At 31.3% G+C, this 11,215-nt stretch overlaps 1 protein-coding gene across 2 annotated transcripts; it reads right to left on the reverse strand.

Annotated features, from left to right (window-relative positions):
- Nucleotides 1-1,144: 1,144 nt before the first annotated feature.
- Nucleotides 1,145-7,339, reverse strand: LOC125865260 (protein DETOXIFICATION 18-like). Of its 2 annotated transcripts, none has more exons than XM_049545462.1 (7): nt 7,052-7,339; nt 5,171-5,721; nt 4,733-4,819; nt 3,184-3,240; nt 2,408-2,520; nt 1,897-2,015; nt 1,145-1,358 (listed from the first exon to the last, which is right to left on the reverse strand). In XM_049545462.1, the coding sequence occupies exons 1-7, from the start codon at nt 7,331-7,333 to the stop codon at nt 1,227-1,229; spliced, it is 1,341 nt and encodes a 446-aa protein (XP_049401419.1). In that variant the 5' UTR covers nt 7,334-7,339; the 3' UTR covers nt 1,145-1,226. The 2 variants fall into 2 exon arrangements, with proteins under 2 accessions (XP_049401419.1, XP_049401418.1); XM_049545461.1 differs by having other exon boundaries at nt 2,408-2,646.
- Nucleotides 7,340-11,215: the final 3,876 nt, after the last annotated feature.

An 11,215-nucleotide genomic window follows, 5' to 3' on the forward strand; every position in this document is an offset into this window, starting at 1 on the left:
AGGACGTAACGGTTAGTGTGTTTAATTAATTAAATGCAACGTATTGCTTTTTCAGGCCATCATTTTATTTTATTTTTATTTTAAAAAGTTAGACAAATGTGTTCTTAGGATATTTTTCTGAATGAATATAATATTTTTTTCCATATATTATTCAATCTTATTGACAAAATATAGGTCTAAACTTTCAATTTGTTCAAATAACTTGCATATTTTAGACTATCATTTAACGTTTTTTAGTATAATTTTTTATTTTCTTAAAATGGATATTTAGATCATTATCTAAAAGAGTCATAAGTTTAAACATAAATAAAAAGATTGTCATTTACTAAATAACTAGCTTAAAAAAGAGACAATCGATAAATATTTTTATGGGATACTGCATTTAAATCTTGCTATTTAAACTATACCCATTCTATTACGCATCTACCCATTTAGTAACAGTCTCATATACGGTGTATGAAGTTAGGCATATGTGTATGTATAGAATTCAGCCACATAAATCTGCATTTAATCACGACTGAAGTTCAGACAAAAATATTGAACTTTAGCATTATGTGCTCAAACTTTCAACCATTTGAAACTTCAAATTAAGCTTTTATCAGATATAGTTGTTAATACGTATGATTTCTCAAGTTATTTTATCATGAATGTATTTATAAACTTTTACACACTACATATATGACTTTAATAGTGATCCCAAAATCAAATATCCCCGAATATACTTTTTAAGTTTCTTTCGGTTGGCCCAATAGCTAGAGATTAGTGATGCAAAGTACCTATCATCCTCAATGAATTATTTTAGTGATATTAGAAATGATACACTATCTATTCTTTATTTCATTTAGGAGAATATTATTGATACGGATAGAGTCAAATAATCTTTTCTTTGTGAGCAATCAATAATAGAATTGCTCCCCAAGGTGACCAATATTCTCCACGCTATGATTTTAGACACAATAACTTTACAAGAAGCGTTACTAAAAAAGTATCTGACATAGACGATATTATTGCAAATCAAAAAGAAAAGAACAAGAGGCAGTATGATAAATTGATTTCGCGTTCCCTTTACTTTATCATGGTATCAATGAGACAAAACATAATTATAATACGGTAATTCTGATGGGTGGAGTGATGATCAATTTATAAAGATTTTAATCATAGTCAAATTTTATTAATTATCAATTTATTGGGCCGCATAATATAAGCCCATTAGTGGCCCAATATGCTTAAGCTAAAAGTTCATTTTCTATATTGCTATTTGTTGAGTCTTCCATTTTTTCCCATTTGGTCAATAATGTTAGTAGCAATAAGCCCAAAGCTTGGCAGGCTAGACCACATATTGAGCCCATCCATAAACCCTGCAATCATATATTAAAATTTTAAATACAAAAATAATATTTCGATCAATCAACTACAACTCAATTCTTAATTCGTTGCGATTAAATGATCTTGAAATTCATAAGTAATAAATTAAAGCACCTAAGTGTTTGTGTAGACAAATCATATAATATGAGAAGAGATCTACATTCGATGTTTTCAATTGAACTCAGTATTTACTCTCAATATGTGTTATCAAAAAAATCTCAACCGGAGTTTGTGGCGTAATGCCTGATTATATTAAGAGGTCTCTTAAACCAATTTTATAAAAATTATATAATAATGAAACACGAAAGAACTTTGCCTTCTGAGTTATGTATGATTCAGAAACGTGACAAACACAAATAGCTAATTTTGAGAAAATTAAGTGAAATCAAATTGTAAAATCTTTAGAAATATGAAAAAGAATTGAATGTATATAGAGGAGGAGAAAATAGAATTGAAAAAATAATAATAAAATTCTGAATTCATCTCTGGACGAAAAATAAAACACACCAACATGGCATGCATTTGGATTACCTGAGCATGTAGGTTGAACTTAAAAGCAAGGAGCCAAGATATTGGCATGCCAATAAAATAGAATGTTGCCAAGTTGATGAACATAACCAAATGTTGCCATCCACATCCCCTAGCCACCCCTGATAATCAATTTCAATTACATTTTCTCTTTAGATACATAAACAAATACTTAAATTTAGTCTCAGTTGACATGTAAATACTCTAATTTTGAGTAGGCACATAGTCTAGATATCTCAACTTGTCTTTACTGTGTCAGTTGAACACTCCAACTTCCAAAATGATCATCTAGACACCTCCAAAAGTTATATGTGTACATAAGTATAGGGTGTCCATGAGACATAAGAGGGCCGAGTTGGAGTGTTTAGTTGTCAGTTGAGATCAATGAGGTATCCAGATGTGCACTCTCAAAATTGGAGTGGTTACTTGCTAACCAAGGTCAAGTTTAAATGTGTGTTCAGAATGCACAAGTATAATATTTTCTTTAACTGTATATGAAATTTAAGAACCTGACCTGATAAAATTCCTTGAAAGAAATCCAATACAAATGAGATTAAGAGAAGTGGCATCATGGTGGCAAATTCTTTTATTATTTCTGTACTATCACTAAAGAAGCCAGCCCATGCACTATGACCAAAAAATAGAGCCAAATCAACAACAAGAGCAAGAAGAACACATAGCTTGAGAGTAACAACCATAGCATGCTTAGCTTTGTCAATATTTCCACTTCCTAACTCATTTGCCACCCTAGTGCTGCACATATTATACAATAATTATAGATAGCATATTAGTTCAAATTTGTAAAATAACATTAATAAAGATCAAGATTATCTATAATACTCCATAAAGTATATATTATAGATAATAAAGTAAAAATTTAATCATTCATAAAAGAAATTGAGTCTCGAGAAATAATGAGGTCTGATCGATATATAAAACCTATCTTTTTTTGGTCTAGTATAGACACGTGTATACACATGATATACTTTATACACGTGCCTGCCTATGCTAGACCATGTGTATGCACGTGATCCTTAAGCAACCCACTTATGACCACTACACCAATTCACTACTTATTACATGAGTGTTCATTCTTTAATTTTATCCCATTACTTCAAATTTCTATATAAATATAATTAGTTTGATACAAGATTAATGGGTGCTTGAGCACCTAGAAAGGTCAATGTAGCTCCGCCCCTGTTAGGAGGGAGCGGGGCGGGAAAATAATAAAACTCTCACATAATTTAAGTTGTTGAAACTCATACACCACAAATATGTGTAGTACATTACCTTGCAGCTGCACTCAGACCATAAGACACCATGAAAGCAACAGCTTCCGTATTTACACTGAAAAGTCACAATCCAAAAGTTAGTGTCAGAATTTTGGATTCTATTACTTCCTTAGTCTTCAAATTATGTGATACTTTTCGGATTTCAAGATTCAAATAAATCTATTTTTAATCGTAAATTTTTTATACATCTTTTAAATATTTTGAATTGTCAATTATTGTGACTTATAATACTTTTTATGCAGTTTATAAATATATAAATTTCATTTCAAAAAATTTGAAGATTCCATGCGTAAATTATCAGTCAAACTTAAACTGTTTAACTCTAAAAAAATGAAAAGTGTCACATAAATTGAGACAAAGAAAGTAAAAAAGTGAAAATGAGGTGATTTATATAGCAGCAACAACAACAATAATAACAACAATATATGTCGTGTAATGTTATAACTTATAAGTGAGGTCTAAAAAGGTAATATGTACATAGACAAGGGCAAATTTAAAGAAGGGTAGAGTGTTCACTCGAACCCCTTTTATATTGTATATATGAGGTAAAACTTTTATTTTTTTATTGATGTATAAAGATTTTGAATCTCTTGAACGTAAGAATAGAGGTTGGTTTTGTGATTCAAGGGTTTAAAATTCACCTTGAGTTTTCAAAATCAATTATCTTAGGTACTGCATTTTTATTGCAGGCGCTACACTGCTTTTCATATCTACTTTCTTCTTCTTTTACTTGAGTTTGATGTACTTGCGCCAAAAGTTTTTCCGAAAATAACCACTCTACCTCCATGAGATAGCGATAATGTCTACGTACGTACACCCTACCCTCTCTGGACTCCACTTAGTCGGATTTCACTAAGTATATTATTGTTATCGTTGAAACGGGTCCCAAATTTGATGTTTATGGATTCTCAAAGATTTCAAATATATATATATATATATACTTTTTATTATAAGTGTCCGATGGGAATTAAACCCTTGTAAAGGAGCGCAACAAAGCTTAAGAAGTAGTACTGGACCAAAAGTTTACTTTGTTATTGAGTTCCCAACACATNGATGTACTTGCGCCGAAAGTTTTTCCGAAAATAGCCACTCTAGCTCCATGAGATAACGATAATGTCTACGTACGTACACCCTACCCTCTCTGGACTCGACTTAGTGGGATTTCACTAAGTATGTTATTGTTATCGTTGAACGGGTCCCAAATTTGATGTTTATGGATTCTCAAAGATTTCAAATATATATATACTTTTTATTATAAGTGTCCGATGGGAATTAAAACCTTGTAAAGGAGCGCAACAAAGCTTAAGAAGTAGTACTGGACCAAAAGTTTACTTTGTTATTGAGTTCCCAACACATATATAAATACTAGGTCTGTGTAGGTATTATTGTGTTCGCTTTGGAACCCGTATCCAAACCCCTAAATTCGCCCCTTCTCTTATCTAGTGAAAATAGAGAGGCGATTTCGAAAGACGTTAAGGCTTAAGTAAACCAATTCAAAACAAATTTGAAAAGAAAATATGTATCAAGAAACACAAGAGCATAATTACCTCATTGCAATTAGTGAAGTAGTTGTTTCTGAGTTTGGCATCAAGCCAGCAGATAACACAAAAAACTCATGATCCCAGTATTCCAAACTGCATGTATACATCAAATCAAAAGAACATAGGATCAAGTCAAACCCTTGACCTGTCTAAATTATTATATAATTCATATCTCTTCCGTTTGATAAAAAAAAAAAGAAAGAGAAAAATCAAATAGTCAACTAATTTGATAGTAGACATTTAGATCACTTACAATACAAGAACTCTAATAAAAGGAAAGGATTATGTTAGAAGCATTTCCAATATAATAAAGTACATTATATTTTATAATACAAGCTTATAATATAAGGATTGACCACTTACATTATATCCTCGAAGACGTATCATATAAATAGACCACAACCCATATTATATAACAAAATTAACATATATGAGATTACTTACCATATCATGGCAGCAGAGGGCAAAGACAACTTCAAGTTTGTAAAGATATGATGAAACGACACGAAAGAGAGACCTTCCCTCCAGATTTGATTGAATTTCTTCTTCGAACAAAAAACGTATACCACCAACATGATGACTGAAATCCAAATCGAAATCGAAGCTGCTAATGGTGCTCCTTTAAAACCAAGACTTGTCCAATAAACAAGGCAATAGGTAATGCCAATGTGTAAAACTAAAGATACCATTGAACACACAACAAGAGGCATGACAATTGATTGTGATTGAAGAAATACTAAAAAGTTTTGCAAAAAACCATATGCAAATAATCCAGGTATGAGGAATTTCAAGAACACCCCAGCTTCTTTTGCTATGTCAGGATCTTGATGAAGTAAAATGAGAATTTTATCAGAATACCACCAACTAATAGCAATTATCGTAGAAAATATGAATGATATGATGCATGATATTTGAAGATGTATCCCCAACATCTTGTACATTTTAGCTCCATATCCTTGGCCACATAATGTCTCAAGTCCACCACTAATGCCAACCTATGTTATCAAGATAAACAAAACAATTGAAGTAACAATTAATAGTTAAATTAAAGAACTACATATTATACAAATACTAGGTAAGAGTTAAGACTACTTAATAAGAAGAAAATGAGAAAAGCAGGCTAGCTCCTTTACCTCTTCTTTGAAAAAGTACTATAACACACAACTATATGCTAGTCTTTTACTTTTATTTTTTATATTCAAATCTTTCTATCTAAAGTAATGTTTTCAATAAATTGAAGATATGTCATGTCTTGTCTTGTCTGATCATCGATCTCCCCACTTAAATTTTCTTCATTCTACTTCTACCTCTCCTAAAACCTGATATAGACAAGTTATAAGTACTCTCACACATTTGTACTAAAAAAATTTATAATTGGTGTAACTTTCAGAGAATTATAAGGTGAGAGTAGTTTCAGTGGAGGACAAAATACAGGAAGTGAGACTAATTAAAATGGTTCGAACATGTGAAGAGATATGCATGGGCGTCCTAGTGTGGAGGGGTGAGAGGTTAGCGATAGATGAGTTCAGGCCAAAGAGGTATTGGGCAGAGGTGATTATACAGGAAATGACGCAATTTCAGTTTATTAATTAAGGACATGATCTTAGATAGGTGAGGACACAAATTAGGGAAGTGGGTTAGCACCTAATAGAGTGTTTTCTAGCTAATTCTTCCATACTGCTAGTCATAGTATTACTCTTGTAATTTCTTGTCCTTACATTTTCGTAATTATATATCTATTATTTCTTATACTTTGATTATAGTATTATTTTCTTGTGTTTATGATCAACATGTTTTGCAATACTTTCACACCATTATAATCTATCATTTGGCCATAAATTCTAGAAATTTATCTTCAAATATTTATTTTCCATGAAATCATCAGAATTTGAAAATTTGGGGTATATTGTTTGGTTGGTAAAAGATTTTGATAAATATTTTTTTCTAAGAAAATAAATTGCTTAAAAATGAGAAAAATGACTTCTACTATGAAAGAAGGAAAAACAATTCTACAACTGACATTTCACATTGTTTGTTTCCTTCCCACACCTCCAAGTCTCCAACACACCGCATCTTCACTCTCACTTTTTTTTGTTGTCTCTCACCGAGGGGAAATGCGATCTTCTTGGAACAACCTTGGTTTGGTGAATTGAAGTTATATTACCCCTCCCCCCTTCTCACCAACCACACCTCGATCATTAGTTTTTGAAACTGGTAAATAAAATGCATATCCAAACATAATTTCAAATTATAAAAAAAAATTGCAACTTTATAAAAACAAAAAAAAAATCTATTTTTATAAGGAGGAAAGAATTAGATGCATACCATCAAAGAGAGACCAGTGACCTCAGCCCATGAATTACCAAGATTTGAGGCAGCAAGTTCAAATTTGCCAAGATGACCAGCAAACATGACAGACACAAGATTGATGAAGTAGAAACAACTAGTCACAACAATCATTGGCAAAGAGAACAATATTTGATTCTTGGCTTCTTCAACATCAATTACCTTGTTAATAATAATAATCCACCATTTGTTTGTCTCCAATGATGTTGAAGGCAACATGGGACTTTTTAGACTATTTGATGATGAACTATCCATAGCCATATTCTTGGGTTTTCTTCTTAGTTGATCACCATTATTACCAACGAACTCCTCTTTATATAAATTCAACAGGTAATATATAAATGTTTTATGGTATCAGTATATAAAATTTAAGATATTTAGAGTAACATATTGCTTATTATTCATTTTAGGTTATCATACGGTCGTTTGGATGGGAACAAATTATCTCGAGATAAGTTATTTTATCAATACTGTAATAAAAATAACTTTTAGTGGTAATAAATATACACGTTAACAAAGAATGCTAAAGCCTTACCGGCATTAGTTAATTTCCATTGGATCCAATGTCACTATAGACTTTACTGACACTTACAAAGAGTGCTAATTGCAGCTAAAAATACATATTTAGCGGCATATTAAGTTATTGCCGCTAACTAAATGCCGCTAACTACAAAAGGAACCCCAATTACCAACAAAAAAATTTGTTAGTAAATTGATCAAATTGGTTGGCAAATTGAGTTATCAACCAAATGCTAACTTATATTAATCCGTTGCTAAAAGGGTCGTCGGTAAATATTACCAACCGATTTTTAATTTGTTGGTAAACTTACCAACCAAAAATCAGTTGGTAAACACCCAAAGATGTTACAAAATTTTGAAACATGACCCTGAAATTTCCGTTGGTAAATTCACCAACTAATTTTTGGTTAGTATATCGTTAGTACCTTTACTAACGAATTGAAAAGGCGTTAGTAAATTTTTTTCTTCATTATTCGATTCCGTTGGTAATTATAGTAAATTTATGTTAGTAATTTACCAATAAATTTTAAATACTTTTTTTTTGGTTTCCCATCCGGTGTCCGGTACCCACATCGCAGCCCGACTAAATTCGGATTCACGCCGGGAAGTCCCACATTGGCCCACACCACAGCCCGACTAAATCCAAATTCACGCCAGGAAGTCCCACATTGGGGAGTAAAGCGCTCCCTAACAAAGGCGACTCCGTACCCAAGGGGAATCGAACCTGAGACCTCTTGGGTAAGGATGAAGGAATACTTACCACTCTACCAGAAGGTAATAAATTTTAAATACGTTAGTATGATTATTTGTTTTTCTAATAAATTTACTAATATTGTTAGTTTATTGTTAATATATCATTCAAGGCGACTCCGTACCCAAGGGGAATCGAACCTGAGACCTCTTGGTTAAGGATGAAGGAGTATTTACCATTCCACCACAACCTTTGTTGGTAATAAATTTTAAATACGTTAGTATGATTATTTGTTTTTCTAATAAATTTACTAATTGATTGTTAGTTTGTTGGTAATATATCATTCAATTAAGTTCAATGTTAGGTTAGTAATTGATTGACAATATGTTCAAAATATCATTAACTGAATGATTATCCAATAGTAAAATATTTATTAATTTATTGCATTTAAAAATCTAAGAGCACAAATATAAATCCAAAAATATTAATATCAATTTTATAAATCATATTTGAATGAAATAATGCAAAATCTATGATAACGAATTAAATTAATTTCAATATGACACATACCATTATATCAAAAAATTTAATTTGAGCACGTTTACCAAAAATATTGATCAAATCTAAATCTTGGCCAAAATTTAAAAGTTAAAACGCCTAACAGTAGACCTGAAAATTGAAGCCTCAAAACCTGAACCAACCATCCTATTAGATATAATAATGACCTTCCGAAGCTAATCGCGCTGACGAAATCCTCATCAAAGCACGTTTACTAAAAATGGTAAGCAAAGTCAAATTTTGGCCAAAAGTTAAAAGTTAAAACGCCTAACGGTACAAACTGAATATGAAAACCTCAAAATCCAAACCAACCATCCTATAAGAGAAAAATGACCTTTCAGAGCTAATCGCGCTGACGAAATTCAAATTTGAGCATGATTCCCAAAAAAATTGACCTAATTCAAATTTTAGCCAAAAGTTAAAAGTTAAAACGCTTAACGACACAAACTGAAAATAAAAGTCTCAAAACCTAAACCAACCATCCTTTGAGACCAAAACTGAACTTATATGGCTAACACGGTGACAAAATTTCATTTCGAGCACGATTACCAAAAATATTGACTAAAGTGAAATTTTGGCCAAAACTTAAAAGTTAAACTGCCTAACGACACAAACTAAAAATGGAAGCCTCAAAATCTGAACCCTCTATCATATTACATCAAAAATGACCTTTCGCATGTAACTGCACTGACGAAATTCTCATCTGAGCACATTTATCAAATATATTGACCGAAGTTAAATTTTGGCCAAAATTTATAAGTTAAAACACCTAACGGCACACACTAAAAATGAAAGCCTCAAAACCCGAATCAACCATCCTATTAGATAAAAAAAATTACCTTTGGAGTTAATTACGCTAACAGAATTCTCACCTGAGCACGTTCATAAAACTATTGACCAAAGTCAAATTTTGGCCAAAACATAAGATATACCTAACGGAACAAACAAAAAACGGAAGCCTCAAAACTTGAACCAACCTTCCTGTTAGATCAAAAATGACCTTTCGAAGCTAATGACACTGACAGAGTTCTAATCTGAGCACGTTTACCAAATATATTGACCAAAGTCATGTTTTGGCTAAAATTTAACAATTAAAACGCCTAACGACACCAACTGAATATGAAAGACTCAACACTAGACGCTGATTTACCTTAAGTTTAACTTCAATTGATAAATTTTTCAACTATTCAAATATAAGTTATAATTAATAATTTACCAATAAATTTTATCACAGTTGGTAATAGTTACTATTCAACTAAACATTCATATGTAATATTACCAACTAATAATTAATATGTTGGTAAATTTTACCAATGGATTAATGATCGATTGGCATATTACCAACTATTTTAATGATGTTAGTAATTTACTAACTACAATCTTTATTCGTCGGAATTTTTTCAACTAATTGGATATTGGTTGTCAAGTTTACCAACGAATTACATTTCGTTACTAATTTACCAACACATTTATATTTGGTTGGTAAATTTAGCAACACAATCTTGCCGTTGGTAAATGTTTGGTTAGTAATTCATTGGTAATATGTTAATAAATTATATAAACAATTTTTTGTCATATTTACCAACCGATATATACTTCGTTGGTAATATTACCAACAAAAAGTGTGCGTTAGTAATATTTCAGTTGGTAATCCATTGATAGAATGTGGCTAAATTTGGCGCCATTTTTTCCCACCGTATTTACCAACTAAATACTTAGTTAGTAAGATTTTGGTTGGTAATCTGTTAGAATTTGGTTGTTAGGTTTTAAAATATAATTCTATTAGAAATATGTTGGTAATTTGTTAGTAGAATACTAACCAACTTAAGTTGTTAGTAAAATCTGTTGGCAATTTGGGGTTTTTTTTGTAGTGTAAAGATCATTTTTGGTGTAGTGCATGTATATGAGATAACTTATTCCATCACTAAGGTATAAATGGTGTGATAAATAATCCCAACTAATACCTCCGACCAAACGCTAGATAAGATAGTCCTGAATTTTATCCCTTAGATTATTATACAATATACCTCATACCAACGACCCCTGGAGTTTAATTTATGGCATATATATATAGTTCATAAACGTGTCATTTAACTTGGCGTAGTTAACATCTATGTCATTCTATTTTGGGTGTTCACAAGTAGACACTTAAACTTGTATAAAATTCAACAAGTAGAACATGTGTCCTACATGGCATAATACACATAGGACACCATGTAGGATGCAAATTTTGATGTAGAACGTCACATATGATACATGTGTCTACTTGTTCAATGTAACTTTATACAATTTAAAGTGCCTACTGATGTCTTATGCATATCCAAAGTTAAAGGATATAAATGCATATTGATATCAAGTTAAAGAGTATATTTATG

Source organism: Solanum stenotomum, chromosome 5 (genome assembly GCF_019186545.1).
Source record: "Solanum stenotomum isolate F172 chromosome 5, ASM1918654v1, whole genome shotgun sequence".
In the NCBI taxonomy this organism is placed as follows: Eukaryota; Viridiplantae; Streptophyta; class Magnoliopsida; order Solanales; family Solanaceae; genus Solanum; species Solanum stenotomum.